General features: G+C 47.1%; 1 protein-coding gene across 1 annotated transcript in view; it reads right to left on the bottom strand.

Annotated features, from left to right (window-relative positions):
* Positions 1–392: 392 nt before the first annotated feature.
* Positions 393–18,806, bottom strand: part of NID2 (nidogen 2) — a 33,966-nt gene continuing 15,552 nt past the window's right edge. The window contains exons 9-21 of the mRNA XM_073638477.1: positions 17,561–17,707; positions 16,611–16,742; positions 16,249–16,389; positions 13,078–13,203; positions 11,161–11,394; positions 10,506–10,727; positions 10,253–10,422; positions 8,165–8,294; positions 7,294–7,465; positions 7,024–7,181; positions 2,869–2,992; positions 2,363–2,475; positions 393–733 (exon numbers count right to left, since the gene is read on the bottom strand). Coding sequence (XP_073494578.1) covers positions 723–733; positions 2,363–2,475; positions 2,869–2,992; positions 7,024–7,181; positions 7,294–7,465; positions 8,165–8,294; positions 10,253–10,422; positions 10,506–10,727; positions 11,161–11,394; positions 13,078–13,203; positions 16,249–16,389; positions 16,611–16,742; positions 17,561–17,707 — 1,880 coding nt within the window. The 3' untranslated portion in view covers positions 393–722. The remainder of the gene's footprint in view (positions 734–2,362; positions 2,476–2,868; positions 2,993–7,023; positions 7,182–7,293; positions 7,466–8,164; positions 8,295–10,252; positions 10,423–10,505; positions 10,728–11,160; positions 11,395–13,077; positions 13,204–16,248; positions 16,390–16,610; positions 16,743–17,560; positions 17,708–18,806) is intronic.

Raw genomic sequence — 18,806 nt, 5'->3', positions numbered from 1 at the left:
GGGCCACTTGCTTCCTCGATTCTGGCAACTCCCCTCCTAGCTACAGCAATGTGTGCTCCAAAAATAGTCATTGAATACAAGGCCAAAAAAAAAAACTACTTAATGCAAAGTCCAGAAAGTGTTATGATGAACCAATTTTTGCTACCCCTTTTTTTGCAAGTGTTAAAGTTTCGTAAAGTTTTCAGTGTGCAATAATTCGGAGTCCGATTTTATAAAGAAAAGGCTTTTATTGGAATTATTTGAAGTGTTTCTTTGCACAGACTTCTGCGGATGGACGGACGGACGGGGTGAGTGTATAGTTACTTCTGGTTTTGGTATAGGTATGACACAGCCATATACAGTTAGCCATTTCACAGTAGACATTTTAGTTTTCATTATTAAAAAAACAAGATTAAAGAAAGATATAAAACATTTAAAATTCGGCACCATGAAATCCTCGAGTTTACGTAAACGCAAGTCAGTTCGGCCGGTGTGTATCAGCCGTCTGGGGGTGGGCGTTGGGGGGGTCACTGGATGCGTCTTGTTCCTCTTTACAGATTCAAATGTATCTTGTTTGAAAAATACAGTAGTAAAAATTGAGGTAAAAAAAACTTTACAATAGATTTTTGTAGGGAAATCAAACCCAAAAAAAAAAAAAAAAAGTTTGCCACAAATGGAGCTTTTTCTTCCCCTTTGTTTTGGCTGTTGATCCTCATCGGCAGCTTGTTCCTGGTGTTGTGTTCTCACTTCCTTCCTGCAACAATAAACAGGTAGAGAATAATTACAGAGGGGCTCTGATGTTTCCTAGTCTTTGACAGATTCAAAATCCAAAACTGTGTGAACTTTGGGGAGGGCACATACAGCAGCCATATATCATCACCTTCCCTTGTGATGATGTCTTCTCAAAACTGCAGCCAACATCTCAAAGTTTTTACACCAGGTTGTCCCAATCCTTTTAGTATTCTATCCTACTATGTTGCTTTTAAGCTGTAAAATGGCCCAACCTTGGCATGAGGCATGATGAAGACTCCATAACGTAATGGATTTTGATAAATCCATGTAAATAGACTGTGTGTGTTTAATGTTACACAAAGTAAAAGTTACTCGTAGCAATTGTGCTTTTGGAGGTTCAGGATAAACTGTTACACCGTAGTCCAAAAAAAAGTGGACAATGACATGCGAGTTCAAAATGGGTTGTTTGAGGCAAAACCAAACAACATTATAGGGCAATCTTGACCCATCCACCCCAGAGAGAAGGGTGGACATAGAGGGAAAGCAAGCAGGTGCGAAGGTGGATGTAAATGACTGAACCCCTGCTGTAGATGTAATTTGACAAAATCGTCTGTCAGCACAGGATAAGCCCCTTTTAAGGCCTAGTTCACACGTCCAGATATTTCCAGGACTGGAGATGTCAGTGTCTGTGTGGCATCCGTGTGCTGCACCAGGATCACACGTGCTGGCACATGGGAACAGCGAAATCTGGAGTACTGAGTGCTGAAGGCATCTGTCATTGTCCCCTGCTGGCGCTGATCCCAGTGGAAAATGTTTACACTTGGACATGTATTGTGCCCCTTCTAACAAGTGACAAAATAAGTTCCTTATTATTTTATGTCCACCTGCCCGAAATTGAAAAAATCCAGTGTCCACGCTGTAATCCATCTGACTGACAGGTGACCGCACACGCTGAGGAGCAGAATGACTGCAGCGAGCGGGCCCCAGACCAGCGCTGAGCTCACTGAGTGACAGAGCACCGCTCACTCGCTGGAACAAGTCGCTCTGCTCTTCAGCGTGTGCGGTCACCTGCCTATCAGATGGATTACAGCGGACACTGGTTTTTTTTTCAACTTCGGACAGGTGAGTAAAATAAATTCCTTAGTCTTTGTTGACATTTCTACACTTGTATTGTGTCCAACTTTGTCCCGTGCCGGTGCTGATTGTGCTGTTCCTAAGCGACGGGTGCTGAATGCATTGATCATCATTTTCCCCTGCAAACTGGAGCGCTGATTCCCAGGCATCGGTACGTGTCACATGGATGACATCCATGTGGGGGACGTTGTGCGATGTTCCAAAAAATTAGACAGATCAGATCTGTGCTGTGCTGACATGTCTCCAGTATGTGCAAAAACTGTCACCACACGGACTGGAAACACTGAGAGGCCTAATAATGCTCTTTACACAGTCCCCACCACACTCAATGCTATCTAACATGAAACCCAGAGAAAACTGCGGGAAACTTCCAACCAAGTTTGTTTATGTCACATAACAATGGTCTGAAATACATGTGGCTCGTAAAGCATGGGCTTAGAGGAAGGTACTGATGATTGACAATAATCTAATGTGAAAGATCTGTCAATCTCCTTCACAATGACTATATAGCACTCACCAGAAGGGCAGTATGGGTAGATAGCGGTGATGCCGTACAGATGCGATCGCTGCTCCGGGAGATATTCCTCTCCCATCTGACCGTTGTCCTTATTTATAGAGATGACTCCGTCCCTGTAAATGACAAAGATGAGATTACAACTCTTCTGCCTGGTTTGACAGAACAGTAAATGAGTCTCCCCCTCGCTAAATGGGAAGGTTTTCTCCCTAAACTTTTTCTGGTCTAGACTTAAAAATTTGGAAGTGATTGCCAATAAAGTATCTGGTTGTTTTTTGTTTGGCAAACACCTAACCTTTTTTTAAAGTGGGATATCATTATGTGAGATGTTATGATATGTGTTATCTTTTAAAAAAAGGACAGCCTCCATCAATATCTAGAGGAGTTGGGTAAGGGCCCGGTGTTTTGTGTCTCCTGTATATTTGCTCGGCTCAGCACCGGTGCCACTCGCTTACAACACACAAGCCCACCGTCTCAGGCCGCCTCTGCCCCGTGTAGCCGCCTCTCACCTTCTCCAGTCCGTGTGATAGAAGTGATTGGCATAAGTCACCACGCTGAAGGGATAGTTGAGGTTACTCTGGATCACTCGTCTTCCGCTGCCATTTGACAATATGCACTCCAGCTTCTTAGTTCCTATGGTAAGAAAAGTTGGCATTTTTCAAACTTACAAATATTGCAAATAAAGGAGTCCAAAAATTAAAACTTTGCATGCGAAGGCGGCTAGTTTGGTTGTGAATGTGTAATAATCTTATTTGGGTCTCACTTTGAAAACTAATCGGGCTGCTTTGTGGAAAGTGTCAGTGAAACACACTTTGGGGAGTGTCAAAATGACACTTCAATAGGTTTGTCTGTGTACAGTGTGGTAGGTAAAAGTTTCCCCACAAATTTGTGTATAAACATCCAAGTATCTTAATTTTCTGTTTCTCACCATGACATTAGATAGATTACTAACAACCTAACACAATGATTAAAAAGTGATTTTCATCTAAACTGATTTACTAATCAGTGTATACAAAAAACATTCACTTTTTAAAAAAACAATTGTTGTACGTAGACAATCTAATTAGAAATTGAAAAATCAAAAAATCTACCACAACACAGAAACCATCAAAGCCTGCCGAAAGTGGACAGCCTCTTTATTTCCAGACTTTCGATTCCTTACATCACACACCTGTTACGCTGAGTGCCATTTACCTACTTTGTACAAGATGTGCTCGGCCTCCACAAGTGAGAGACCATACATGATGGCTACATGCTCTCATGCCGCCCAGATGTAAATGGCACATGTGCCGCCACATAGCTGCCCACTCTCAGCCTTAATGCCAAAGAATCCAAACTGTGCAGACTCCGCCAGCTTGTACTCTGCAGTTACTTTATAGTCCCGGTGGCAGAGGACGTTTGTCCTTTGGAAGGATTCTGAAATACTCCATGTGAGAACCGCTGCTATCAGGGCGCAGGACTGACCACTGGACTGTGCGCTTGTGAATTCTAGCTGTCAGTCATTTGTGTCCCACCATCTTTATAATCCCCCATCTGACATTAGCAACAAAACCTGGTGACAGATTTTTAAGAAGGCTAAAGGACGCACTGGCTCCACCATGATGCACTCAAAAGCAGGTGAGAAGGTAGATGGCAACACAAACCCATCTCCTCCCTTCTCTGACAGCTCTGGCTTCATAGAGCTAACCAAATAAAAGGAGGGAGACAGACAGAGAGGGAAGATGAGCCGGCGGGATTTCAATGCTTGGCTGCACCATGATGCACCGAGCACCTGTACTTTATCAGCACAAACTGAATGTCTAAAATTATAAAAAAAAATTGTCAACCTTCAGATATGGGGTTATTCCCAAGCTGCTGCATACAAAGCCCAGCTGCCAGGAAGAAATATATTTCTGTTCTCCCACCAGCCTGAGGCTTTCAGTCATGGTGCCTCGGCCAGCACAGCTGCATGACTGAAAGCTTGGTTCAGATGTGGGGGAAGAAATCACCCTTCAGTGCAGCAGACAAGTCAGCTTCGGAATACTGAACCTGCAGCTATGGGGTTAATTTAGGATGGCCCTTTACATTTAAGGGAGCCCATGGCTGGACAAACCACCATATAAGTCACTCACCTCTAGGCTTTTCCACCCCACAAGTAAAACTGAAGGTTAAGAATATAAATTAATGGCTTATGTTCACACATTGAGCCAAAATAGTCACTGCGCCTGTAACCAACTCATCAAGGCCTGTCATTTCCAAACTGGAGCAACTTTGGGGAGTTTTTGACCTTTCTAGCACCTTTGCAGATTGGAACAGTTTGCGTGTGGATTTAGTTGGCCACATGTGACTACAGGGGAACATTTAGTGGCCAAAGAAAGGAACTTGCCAATGACATGAGGTATTGCCACATTCAGGAAGAATGCCATTCCCTACCGGACGAGCCATTTACTGTAATTAGCCCCTTGTGAAAATGCACAGAAAAATGGACACGTGTACAAACCGCAACTTATATTTTAAACTCAAGCCTTCACAACAATTAGTACCAGTTTCACTTTAGCTGTCTGATAATGCAATCAGGGGTTTTCCAATATCTCGGCTCCAAAAAAAAGTGTAACGTTATTCTTTAAGTCGAGGAGTTCTGTTGTTAATTGACTTTGACTTAGGGGGAATTTACAACTCCTATAGGTCCAGAAAAAAATCATAATTTTGATAAGTCCAAAGATGTTAATGCAATTAAAGTTGCAGCTAAATTTTCACCCTAATTTTTTGAAACCTGCAATTTATGTGGAAACTTATTTGTGTAAAGTTTTGAAAAACTTAACTGCAATTTATTCTTCTATGCTTTGCAAAATTAAACTTTTCAGCAACCAAAAAAAACAAAAAACTGTTTGTTATTTGCCATGTCCTGCCAAAGTGTCACAAATCGGGAATACATCTACACATATACATCTACATATCCCTAACTTTTTGTGAGTAGTGTAAATTCAGTTCACCTGAACCCAATGTGACCGGCTCGGAACAGTTGGAAATGTGTATTCAAAAGTTCAATTTTTCAGTACTTTTTACACAACTTGCTGTTCACTAACATGGCGGTTAAGGGCAAAACTCGCAACAGGTGTTTCATGGATCAAACACCCAATACATTTTGAGGTTAATACCAATACTAATTTAAACAGTCCAGTCCTCCTCATCCTGCTATTCACAACGTAACATCATGAGACCAAGACGACACCTAACAATTGATCAGCGGTACTTCGCCATTGCAAGGCTTCAAGCAGGATGTTCTCAGAAGGAAGAGGCCACTGAGCGGAGTGTCAGAGTCATCAGCAGGAGCAACAGAGATCCAGAGAGACTGGAAGAGTCACAGAAAGGCAGAGAAGTGGACGTCCTCTGCCACATCCCACGCTGATGATGCCTTCATTGTGAACAATGCCCTTCGGGAACCGGATGATGGCTGCCTCTCATCTCCCTTAAATGTGCCCGGAGTTGTGAGGCATTCAAGTGTCACATAAATGATTTTGAATGGTCTGATATCAGCAAAGTCTGCGTGCTAGAAAACCTGCAAGGTACCGGACCACAGCACCGGGCCCAGGTGACATTTACGCTGGATGAGGGACCTGTGGCCTCCATGCTGTTCACTGATGAAAGTCTATTCACGCTGAGCAAAAATGAGGGCCGCCAACTATGTTGGAGACGTGAAGGAGAGCGCTATGCATCAGCCACTTTTGTCACCAGACGAGCTTTTGGTGGCATTAGTGTTGGCACGTGTGTCTAGTCAGTGCAGAACTGCCCTATACTTTATGACCAGCCCCTACTACTTGAATAACATCATTAATCCAGTCATTGTGCCTCTGCACGAACAACACAGGCCTAATTTAATCTTCGTGGATGACAATGCTCCATTGAGGTCGCATCATTAGGGAACGGCTGCTGAAGACTGGGATACCTCAAATGGAGTGACCTTCACTTTCTCCAGACCTGAATCCCATAGAAAACCTATGGGATCAGCTGAGTCGCCATGTAGAGGCTCGAAACTCTACCCAAGAACCTCAATGATCTGAGGGCCACCCTTCAAGAAGAGTGGGGCGCCGTGCCCCAGCGCGAGAAGAGCGGGACGCCGTGCCCCAGCGCGAGAAGAGCGGGACGCCGTGCCCCAGCGCGAGAAGAGCAGGATGCCGTGCCTCAGCAGACAATAACTCCACTTGTGAACCGCACGAGACGTCATCGTCAAGCTGTAACTGATGCTCAAGGCCACATGACAAGTTATTGAGAGAGTAACAATTTTGGGGGTGGGGGTATACCCACCACTGTTGTTGACTTTGGTTTCAATAAAATGTTTAGAAGCAGGTAATGGTCATTCCCTCATCTCTTACTTAAATGCCCTGTTATAAAATATCACTGCAGCGTGAACTTTTTACGACATTTTCCATAAATTTCACGCAAAAGCCAAATACATTACTCACAAAAATTAGGGATATTACCACATAGCTTGGAAACATAGGGCTGAATGGTGGAGCCATTCAAGGGGTGAAGCATCTGAGCACCACTGACTAGACACACAAACGTCACCAATCTACACGAATCCCAGTGGCACAACCCTTTAAAACAAGCGTGACATTTTGGGACGTTCACTAAACCAAAACTCACAAACCTTCTACCCACCAAATACACAAAAACATTTGTACCTGCATCTGCCCAACAAATCTGCTTGGAGAAGGGGTCAAACGTCAGTCCGTTGGGTAATCCGATGTTATCGTTCACCAGGATCCTTCTGTTTGAGCCGTCGATATAAGAGGTTTCGATCTTGGGGGCCTCTCGATTCCAGTCCGTCCAGTACAGGTTCCTGTAGGGAGCGTCCGAAAATGAAGCCGGAATTTACAACTATTTATGGCAAATCGCACAAGAGACGACGCTGATGGCGGTTTCCAGTGTTACGCAGTTCACAAGCTGCTTACCCTCGAACGGCGTCTATGGTGATGGCACGAGGATTCACCAAGTTTGTGTCGAAGAGTGTTTTCCTTTCAGAACCGTCCAGCCGCGAGCTCTCTATTCTATCTGTGCTGCTGTCCGTCCAGAATAAAGTTCTCCGCAGGTAGTCGATGGCCAGACCCTCGGGACTCATCAGATCTAACGGGAGAGAAAAAGACAATAATTCAATGTAGAGACGTCTCCTCGGCCATACGGCTCCGTACAGCTCCAGCGGGGCTCGCCCTACTGATGGGGGCAAGTGGATGTCATCATTTCACTGGGTGGACGGACAAGCAGGGATTGATGCTCCGGAGAGTTTGGAGCTTTAACTCCTGCATTTGTTTTAGCTATCATCTCAGCGTGAAGCTTTTTGCACAGGATCTCGGAAAAACTAAAATCTAGTTCCGATGTTGAGTGGTCAAAAGGACAAAACTCCACTAAATAGTTTATGATGCTCCTCACATCTTTGGTTAAAAAAAAAATGGACAATGTAGGTCATGTTTTACTGGACTCTGTCTACAAGAAGCATCAGAGTTACAGAATCTAGGACTCCATGAATAGCACAGACAAAAAAGAACACTGCCGACACATTGTCAACGGTTCAATGGGGAGGATGACTCAAACACTCCAAATTCTTTATTTGGCCATACGGCAAGGTCATGGGTTAGACTGTGTCTGCTTTTAGCACCAAACACCCATAGAAAGTGGTCCAAGTTATCAATTTGTTTTCCATACGTGAAAATGTTCAAAAATGACTCGGACGGTTGCTCAGTACATATTCATTCAACGATGTACTCTTTATGCCATTAAGGACTCAGTAGACGGGCGTCATGTTGGTGCATAGATGGCATCGCTCACCTGTACTGATGATGACTTCGGGCTCTGCCCCCGGCTCTAAGCTCGCCCGGCTAATCGTGCGCCCGGCCACGTCTGTCCAGTACACCTTCTTCTCCTGACAGTCGTAATCGATCCCCACCACTATCGAGCCCTGCAGTTAGCGGGATGGAGGGGTCAAGTAACATTGGGCTCAAATGCCAAAAAGAGAGGCAAGTAAATTGTGCATTTACAGCAGGTTTTCAGATGATATGATTTCCCTGATGGCACGATGTAACTCACTGTACCAAAACTTTATGACTTGGAGTTTGACCTCTGGGACATCCTTTTATTCTCAGGCTGAAGAAGCCACAGAGCTGGTTTTAGTGCCGGGTCGGTTTCACAATTTTTTCACTGCTCACGGCCCCCGCAATAGGCTCGTTCCCAGGAGCTTGACTGTGCTCGCGCCCCCTCGTTCCCACATACCATTAATCCTGATGTCTCACAGTGTGATGGCAGATGAACATAACCTAGTTCAGATCTACTAGTGTGAATCTAAAGATTGTATAGATGGAGGAGAGATGAAACTGCGTTTAAGCCTACATTGCTTGGACAGATTCAGCTCAGCTACATCACTGGACTTTGACCTAGTTTGGATGGCAACAAACTTGCACTTAAGTGAGCGGGAAAAGTTTTGGTGAGTTTTTGGTTAGAGGAAGGAAAGAAGGGAGGTAGAACTAGGGCCAGGTATTCTTCTTGTATATAGAACAATGGTGTTTGGTTCTGGCACAAATATCTGTCTGGAGCTTTCTTAATGTGGAAGAAGCCCCCACTATGTTACCATCCATGAATGTAGAAATATGGACACAACTGACATATCGCCGCACCAAAATCTCAGTGCTTAAAAAAAGTGAAAACGTTGTCTTGTCTGGTGTGGACGTCCTTCCTCATCAGATATTTGGAGATTATATCATCAGCCTCATCAATGAGAGAAATGGAGTTGACCCAGAATAAGGTGGGGGAATGACAACTGAGGAGCTCAATCCCCGGCCTCCAATAAATGAGACCATGGAGGTCGTTCTCCGGAGCAGAAATGTGGACTGAATCCTGCACAGCTGACAGCCAGCTGTGCTCCGCAGACCTCCGCCCTCCCGGGGGGCTGAGCGGGCGGACTTGGCCGACGCTCGCTGCATCCTCCGCATGGCCGGGATCTGGTTTCTGGTGGGAATGGAGGATTTGGGGCAGTAATGAGTGCTGTAATCATCTCTGCAGCGCACATACCATTTCCTGCCGCCGCTGCTGCTAAACAGTTTAACCCAGTGACTGACTGGAGTCTGAGGCGGACACTTCATGGACGAGGGGCGACAGTTTACATGATGTTCGATGTCTGCCCAAAAACTTCAACTTCTACCAGCTGTGGACACTACACCCCACAGCATGTGGCCTCGCACCCGTCTAACTGCTGAAACCTTTGATTTTGGGGTCTGTGCTCCCTGCGCTTAGCCTTGGTGCCTCAATGATTCAACAGCTGCAGGCACAGATCTCTAATCAGACGTAATGACTGCAACTGGGAAGCAGAGGCGCAGGCAGGGGGACGCCGGAGGGGACGCAAATCAGTCAAGGAGTTTGCATCCAGATGTATGTTACAGGTTCTCCTGGATTAAAAGGACAAAATAGATGCAAACCTGAGACCTTGTGCAAAAGTCAAAAGGACTGAGCCGGACTCGGAGATTCTCCCTTTGGCGCCTCGCATGCCAAATCCAGGACACAACTTGTCACTAAAACACTGTGTCCTTTTTGAGCGACAATCCCCGAATCCGGCTCCATCTTCTCCGTCTTTGCACATTGGATCCATTTGGTGCAGTGGGTCCACGTATTCAGAACTTAATGTCAAGTCCACATCTTTCAATTTCTGTGTCGTCCCCCACAAAAAAAAGGAATCTGGTCTGGACTACAAACTTCATCTACAGTTCAGGATAAAGTCATTAATTGCGGCAGACTCAGCTGAAAGAAGTGCGGGGATGCATTCATTGTACACAAACTATGGGCAACAAGCAGAGATCTTCATAGCTATTGTCCATTTCTCATCACTAACACATGCTGGGTGGTGTTGATTGGGAACAAGGCACTCACGTGTAGCGACAGCAGTGTCCTCGCTTTCTCTTTACGAAACTTGATGCCGTCCAGGGGTAAGTACCCGATCTGCTGCCCCTGCGCGTACAGGAGATAAGTGCCCGAAGTGGGAACCGCTACGTCCGGCCGAGGGGTGGGCCGCGTAGTTGGCGGAGCTACACTCGGCAAACCTGGAGAAAGTGAAGAGATCAGTTACATCACAGCCCAAAATAATCTGGGGCCAAGGCCAGAAATGACATTATTGTAGACTTACAAGCTGGGGTCATTCCCGGCTGGGTCCTGGTGCCCTCGATCTCTCGGCCATCTTTATCCACGCACCAGCAGTATCCGCTGTTCCCGTGGCACTGCAGAGGAGTGAAGGCTCCGTAGGCGTCGCACTGGGGGATGTAATGCTCTGCAGTCGGGCTTCCGCTGTAGTGATCCAGGAGGCTCTGCTTCCATCTTTCGCACATGGTCTGGGGTCTCTGAGTGGGTTCTGGTAAAGGGGTCACCAAGCAGAAAAAGACACAACTCGTCAGATCCCATCATAGTGACGCAGTCCCAGGACAGTTTCTTGCTCCGTGCACCGTATTATACCGCGAGGGCCAATGCCATGTTTGGAGAAATCCCAAATCTTATCTCACATGTTTGACCCAGTTCACATCTAGATCTGTTTCCAGACTCCACTAGCAGCCAAGAACCGTGTACAGACTGAATCTGGACCTCAATAGGAACCGTAGAAATCTGCATTTATAGAGCGCCACCTGGTGTCAGATGATCATAAGCCAAATCTTATCATTTATCTATGTGGTTTTCAAGGTGGTTGAGTAAATTAACATTTTTGCTAGGCTCCAATTTGCAAATTCCACTCTGTCAATTGCAAGTTAACAGAAAAAGTGCAAAAGACACCGACCTAATCCTTCACTTACCCGGCACTCCACACTTTGGCTGGCCTCGGCCCGGTCCCGTTCTTGTACCTTCTATTTCTTCACCGTTTTTGGTCACACACCAACAGTGGCCCGTGCTCCCATGGCACTGCAGAGGTGTATAATTCCCTTCAGAGTCGCACTCTGGGATAAAAAGACCGGGACGAGGGCCTCTAGGATGAGCGGGTCCCAGGAGTGCGCGACGTTTCTCCAGGCAAGAAGTGGGAGGTCTGTAATCTGTATGTGGAGAGAGCACAACTTAAAGGGATACTCCACTCTGCAGTTACCAGCTATTCGCTACCAAGGGTTAGGTGTACACCTCTGCAGAACACCAGAAATGATGTACACAGATATAGGTCTACAGTAACCGGACACTTTTGCAGCTAAACAAAAAGGGAGGGGGCAGAGAGACAGTGAGGGAGCTGCTACAGGAAGACCCCCTGGAGATCCATGCGGCCGTCCCTTTGTGTCAGACAATTATAATTCAATACCGAGTTATAGTATTCCCATATGTCCCAGTTATTCATAACCTAGATTTTCGAGATCCCAAGAGAATGGGTAATGTCATTCTGGCTTCCAGCCCCGTCTAGCACGTAGGGAGGGGGAGATACCCGACACAGCCTTTTGGAAACCCCTAGGGCGACTATGTTTGGTCTCCACGCTTAGCAGGGGCCCCGCTGGATCCGATGACCTCAGAACCGGCTCCCTCGAACCGTCCATTAAGGAAGTATAACCCATTTTAGTTTTTGGAGTTTATAGCTGAGGGACACCAGGGGTGGAGATTGAGGTACAGCCAGGGGGCAATAGGGGGAGTTAACCAGATAGGTTAAAAGCTTCTGCAGCCTTAGCTCAGTGCTTTTTCTCTGGGGAGGTCACGACGACACGTTGTGTGAGGCAAGTCACAGAAGAAGAGAGGGGGACACACAAGCCTCCCATGTGGCAGCCCTCCCCCACAAACCAGGCCTTCCATCTGACTGGTAACTGACTCTTAATATCTGCATACTCTTGTACCACTACTATTGTGTTTGTATCTCTCACCATTATGTATATACCCTTAGATATTTAATCGCCTTAAGGGCACACTAGACAATACACTATATACATAATTTAACCTTGGGCTGCTCTATTATCTCGATCCACGAATACTCACGTCCATTGTTCGGTCCAACGAACACGCTACCATGGCTGGTTCCAAGCCAGATATAATTCCCGCTAGCGGACCAGGGGATTATATTTAATAGGAACTAGTGGCAGCCACCAGGCCGACAGGCTGAGAGGCCCTAGTGAAGCAGAACCTTGTCAGGGGTTTGAGCGGCTGTGGTGCCACGTCAGTGACTGAGTGAGTCTCACTCCCGGTGCCCTCCTGTACCCGTGTGGACTGGGGATGTTTGTGTAGAACTGTACCAATCTGACCTTACGCGTCCCCGAGGGGGTGCGGAACGTCAAGTTGGTGCAAAGAGCAGATCCGTATCACGTGTTCCCTCTGATGTGCCTGTGACATCAGGCGGGTGGCGAGGTGTGGATTCGTCACAAGTGGGGGCAGTGGTGAGATTCTGCGGGATCTCTCTGGTGCCATTCTTCACACCCATTAACTTTGGCTCACACTTGTAGTCTCAAATTTACATAAAAACTTGCCGTGAAAACAAAGCATGAGGTGGCGTGGTGAAGACCTCCAAACTGATGTCCCAATGCCATTTGACCTAACCCGACATGAATGGGTCTGAAAAAAATCAATCCACTATGTAGACCAATCCTTCCGTCAGTTTAGTGAACCGCTACTGGCTCCAAAACTGCCTGAAATCCATGAATGACATGAGATAATAAAGACTCCGACCCGCACACATGTTACACATCAGAGCGCACCATTTGACATTTCCAGATAATTGGAAACACATGGAGGAGCAGATATGATTTCCGTACCTGGGGCCTGTGTGCACTGGAAGCCGTCGCCCGTATAACCGTGGTTGCACTGACACGAAAATGACCCGGGGATGTTGGTGCACGTAGCATCTGGGTGGCACCTGCGCTCCGTACACTCGTCCACATCTGCAAACGAAAGAGAGAAAACATGATTCACATTTCTAGGGCGGACAGATGTGAAAGCCAACAACGGGGGGCACGGCCAGGGAAATACCAGGACGTGGGAGATGTCGGCACAGTCCTGACCAGCACCGAGCAGACGGGTGGCCGACATAAAGCTGTTAATTTCCTTGACATATTGACGTGTATGTAAGGTGCCGTGGTAGACGTTATTAAAAGGGGGTTATCCGGTGCCACCTCTTCCTAGCTAATCTGACATCGAACATGAAGAACTACTGCCGAGTAACCATCCGACACCCTGCTGCTCTTGTAGGATGAACCTGGGAATTAGATAAGACCATTGAAGCTTCAGACAGTTGTTTCGCCAGCGTGCGGCATATGTATTTCCAGATGGCAGAAGGACCATGTGCCACACAACCCCTCTTGAGTGGAATCACAGGACTGCATATTCAATGAGGAGACATCTCCAGGTTTTGCCATCTCTCGTGCTGTAATCCCTTCTCAGGATTGTTGGGAGACCCCCAGACCAGTCATAATCTCCAGCTGATGCTACTCAATAATAACCTGCGGCTTTTTAGACCCTGGGAACTTACAAATAACATCAATGAGAACTTCTGATGCAAGACAGACGGGAAATCGCTCCAGAATTCAAAGAGACGACGCATTAAGGACTCGAACGTCTGCCCAGTTTCTTTGAAAAGTTTAACAACGTACAATTAGTAAGTCAGAGACGGAGATTAAAGACGATCGGCCCTGGAGGAGGGTCTGCTTTGTTTCAGAACTACACCACGGTCTTATGGTGGCCACATGGTGGGGTGTTTTTTTTGCCTTCTCTATGACCCTATTCCTGGTCCAAGGGCGGTCACTAATCCAATGTGCACATTACACGGAGGATCCGAGGACATGTGCAGTCCCCGGCGAACTGCAGGATGGCGACTGTCCGTGGAAACCCGCTGAGACTGACTTGTCTCCAAGTGGAAAATCCACAGCAATTTGTGCCTAAACTTCTGTTTCAGCCACAAGTGCAGGGGGCTTGTTCTGCACATAAACCTCTCGGCCTCTTTCCTCGAGGGGCCTCCTGCTCCTTCTTCTGCTCCCCACCTGATATCTCACGCAGCCGCTCCTGGGTCCGGCTCTCCCAACATCATCAGGACCTTACTGCACATGTGCCATTCCTGGGAATGATGGTGCTAAATCTAAAGTGGGGTAGCAGGTCACAGAGAAGACTGAGCTGACAATCACTGGCACGAGGCCGGGAGGAGAAAGAAGAAGAGACTGGCGAACTGTAAGTGCTGGGCAAGTCTCCTGCACTTGTGCCACTGGGAACAGCTGATTGGCAGGGGTGCTGGGTGCTGCACGCATCACCACCAATCAGATATTGATGACCTATCCTAAAATACGAGCACTGAGACTATGGATTCTTTACGGTAAGAGCAGCGACATGGTGGATTCTCTACGGTAAGAGCAGTGAGATTGTGGATTCTCTACAGAAAGAGCAGTGAGAATATGGATTCATTATGGTAAGAACATGGAGATTATTGAACTTTCAGCTGTAATGGTTGGTTCACTACAAAAATTCATGGCGGGCCCGGATGCCTTCCTTGAAAAATATAATATTCCAGGTTACTGATACTAAACGCTCTAATGGGACTAGTCTGATTGCCATATGTGGAGTCAGCAAGGAAATTTCCTCTAATCTGAGTTAATTGGCATCGGCCTCATAGGATTTTTGCTTCCTCTGGATCAACATGTTAGGTTATAGGTTGAACTCCAATGAAAGCAGACACAAGTCCACTATGAGACGGCAACAGCCACAGTCCAGTGTTCACTTTCAGCTCACTAGGTTGGCTAAACAAGAATGTCTGTGACTACCAAAGTGATGACAACAACAGGAAGTGCAGTCGTTTTGGTTGTCACCTTTGAATTATGTCCCCTTGTCAACAGGTTCTGTGCATTTGAGTTCCTAGTTAAAAAAATGTTTTAAAAAAAAAGTGGCCAATTTACTGAAAAACACACTCAAAGGTTCCAAATAAACCATATGGCCACCACCTGAATGAAATAAATATGGAAAATGATTAGTTACTTACACAGGAGTCAGCGGCAAATCCATCAAAGGTAAAAGCCCCTTTGTTCACCGAGCCCCTGTATGTAGCTATGAGGCCATCAGACTATGGAGCAATGGCCGCTCCTGACCAAGTAACAGATGAGACACTACGAATACATTAACCGGCATGTCACGCCATCGACATGACAGAGCCCCTCACAGGTCACCTCACATTCACACAGAAGGAGCTTCTCCCGGACCCCCGGCTGTGACTCACAAGCCTCCGCAGTCTGACCGCAGTCAGATTTTTCCTTCTTCTCCGGCCTCAGGGCGACCAATTAAAAGATTAAAGCAGACGCTTCCCCCCCCATTATCACACAGGAACTGGAGGACAATGGCCGCTGTGTTGTGGGTTTGTTTGAAATCTGCACCTTGATGTTCAGAGGGATCATTTGTCTAAGAAACTTTCCAAGAAACTTTACCTTAAAGCGGCCGCGTCTTTGTGTCTGAACATGGTGCAAAATAAAAGGGCCGGATAAGAATGGGGAAGACAATATGGAGAGTCCCATATTGTGCCGGAGTGGCTCCATGACCTGAACATGCTGGACTTTGGGGACAAGACGTCTGAGAGGGTTACGGGGATTGACCTCTGCCTTCCTGTCCTATAAGGCTGACACCATAAAGCAATAGCAACAGCTCAGTCAAGGGATCCCTCCCATCCAGGAAGAGGCCGGGCATACAGCCGTGCTTTCACCGGAGCACGTAACCACTGAGTCACGCTGTAAGAGTCTTCATGTCGGATCTATAAAGCCCATTATATTACAAGGGGCTGGAGTGTAGATGGCGGTGAGAGGTTGCACGTATCTGACGCTCTCCACGTCTGGGCAATGTTAGCAGCAGCTAGGCGTGCACAGTGGGAACGAGCGCTCCTCGCATCCGCCATGACAGCGACATCAGTGCAAAGCAACATCCCCTCCAGTGATGGGGCAGAGATTATGGATTCTTACCGATGCAAGTCTGCCCACTCCTCGTGTAACCATTGAAGCATTCACAGGTAAAGACGCCATCGCCACGTGGTACGCACTGAGACGTGGTCGTGTCACAGCCATGTGAGCCATCCTCACAGGGGGAAGTAAATGAGCCCCCCGCTAAGAAAACAAGAGATGGAAGAGTAATAAAATCCTATAGATACAGCGGTACAAGGATAACGGAGACAAAACCCCTCATATTAACAAACCAGACTGCAGCCAAACTGCAACCTGACCATCATCATGGGGTTACAGCCTGTATATGTACAGTGAGTGCACCAGCAGAATAGTGAGTGCAGCTCTGGAGGATAATAGATATAAGACATGTTCATGGCACTCACATGGCACGCAGTTCTGTTCATCAGCTGAAAACTCGTATCCCGGCTGACATTCGCACTTGTAGCTGCCGGGAAGGTTCAGACATTGAGAGTTGCGGCCACAGTTGGCGACTCCGGCTTCACATTCATCCACATCTTGGGAGAGAACACAATAACATCCATTTGTTATCGATAGGAAAGCTGACGGCTTCATAGATCAGTGAGATTGTCGCCCCCTAACACTCCACAATCAATCATTGTGGTCTGGACTCTCCCATAATGTAATTTTTAGATCCTAGATCTCAGCGGTGACGTCACGTCATTATGGCGCATCAATGCTCTCGCCAATCACTGCGGCTGTGCCAGGAGTGACGCACATGCCTATGACCTCAGGCTAGAGCGGTGACATCACTGCTGCCGCTAAAACACTGAGACCGGAGCAGCGGCGGGGAGTCGCTACTATCCCCTGGGAGGGTGAGGTTTTTGGGTTTTTTTTACCCAGAGTTTGAGACCCATATTCAGGAAAGTGGACAATCCCTTTAAGTTTTAATGACGCACTGATACTTGAGGGATTTAGGGAAAAAAAAAATAAGAACAGAACAATAAGTTTTCAGAATACATTCAGTGTTTCCAGAGGGTTGTTCTCACTACTTCCCTTCAGGAGCACACTGCTCTCTTGTCTCCCAGATTACTGAATGCCGGGAGCAGTGAGCTCCTGATCAACCACCAATTTGGACCAACCGGCCTCATTGATGCCGGTGAGAGATGCACATAACCAGCACTATGGGGAGCAGGGGACGCACCTTTAACCCTTCGGTTTCAGATCCTTGTCTGTATGGCCGCATTATAGGGCAATAAGATAGAAAATCTCTACTAGGCTCCATCATTAGAGCCTGCAGGGGGCGACACTGAGCACAAGAAAGAGACCCTCACAGGAATAAGGACAGGTCAGGGAGATCTGCGGTTGGACTTACCGGTGCAATCTCTGCCATCACCCTGGTAGCCGGTCGCACAGACACAGGTGTAGTTCTGTCCGGACGACGGCTGGCACTGGGCCCGGGTGTCACACAGGTGCGTGCCATCGTAGCACGGGCTGAATTGTGTGGGCTCCTGAGAAGAATCTGGGGGCAAAACACATGAAGCTGGTCAAAAAGTGCAAAACCTCCCAAGTTGTTTACTCACCTCTTTTTGTCTGGGGGGGCCTGGACCCCTAAACCCACCCAGATTCCTAGTAGAGACCCACAATGAAAATAATTTTTTGGAAAGGGGCGCCACAATCTCACAATGGTCTGCCACGGAGACCGGATATGAAGCAAAGGCACAGACGCTTCTTGCAGCTGAGCATTTTCTACAACTGTCTAGTCCTAATGACAGTTTGATAAGTTTCTCCTGCACTGATACATTGTAACAATCAGGAGCTTCAAGCAAACTGGAGACAATTGTAGCAAACCGCTCAGCTGTGATGAATTGGAGGTTTCCAGCCTCTGGATGGAAATGTGAACGCTTCCATTCACTGACAGCAAACGAAAAGGATAAGGAGATGCAACGTAGTGATGCACGGGCACCGAGTTATACCCTTCATTAAAACTTATCGCCTATCCTTTTCTTTGGGGTCTCCCTCTGCTGAAATCCCCATCTTTCCAGAGAACTGGGCTCTGACATGTGCAGCCACGGCTCAATTCACACAGCGCACACGCACCGTCGCTCCGGTCATTCTCTGCTCATCTCCAGCAGTCGGCGTGAACGCCACTAACTTTTTCTGGTCATCCTATAGTCAATGAGACGACTCCTCGGGATGGGTGAAGGCCCCAGTGATCGGACCCCCAGCGATCATTAACTTCCTTAGGGTTGGGAAAGACCCTGTAAACTATTAGCAGGATCTGCTGCTGCTTCTTCCTGCCAGCAGAATGTTAATCCTACTAAAGAAGTTTATTAGAAGGTTGCAGCGCTTCGCACCGACTCCCCGGTGCCCCTTGTTTTGTGTGACCCTCGTCTGTTCTCCGGTGGGTTTCCATTGTGTTGGGTCTTGTCGTCTTTGTTCGGTTTCCTCCCGCGGCAGAATGTCTTTCGGCTGGCCTCGTTCTGTGCCCGGGTGGGAGGGGAAGGGTCTCCTTAGCTTTTTTTTTTATCATGCAACAAAGCCCCTTTTCTGTCCTTTAACTGCCTGAGTAATTTGGCGTCAGCTCTCAGGTCAGGAAGTCAAGCAACCTAATGTGCTCC

The sequence above is a fragment of the Phyllobates terribilis genome, unplaced genomic scaffold (assembly GCF_046119375.1).
Source record: "Phyllobates terribilis strain yellow unplaced genomic scaffold, ASM4611937v1 Scaffold_7__3_contigs__length_470593459, whole genome shotgun sequence".
Taxonomy (NCBI): domain Eukaryota; kingdom Metazoa; phylum Chordata; class Amphibia; order Anura; family Dendrobatidae; genus Phyllobates; species Phyllobates terribilis.
This window is presented reverse-complemented; position numbering and strand designations above follow the sequence as displayed.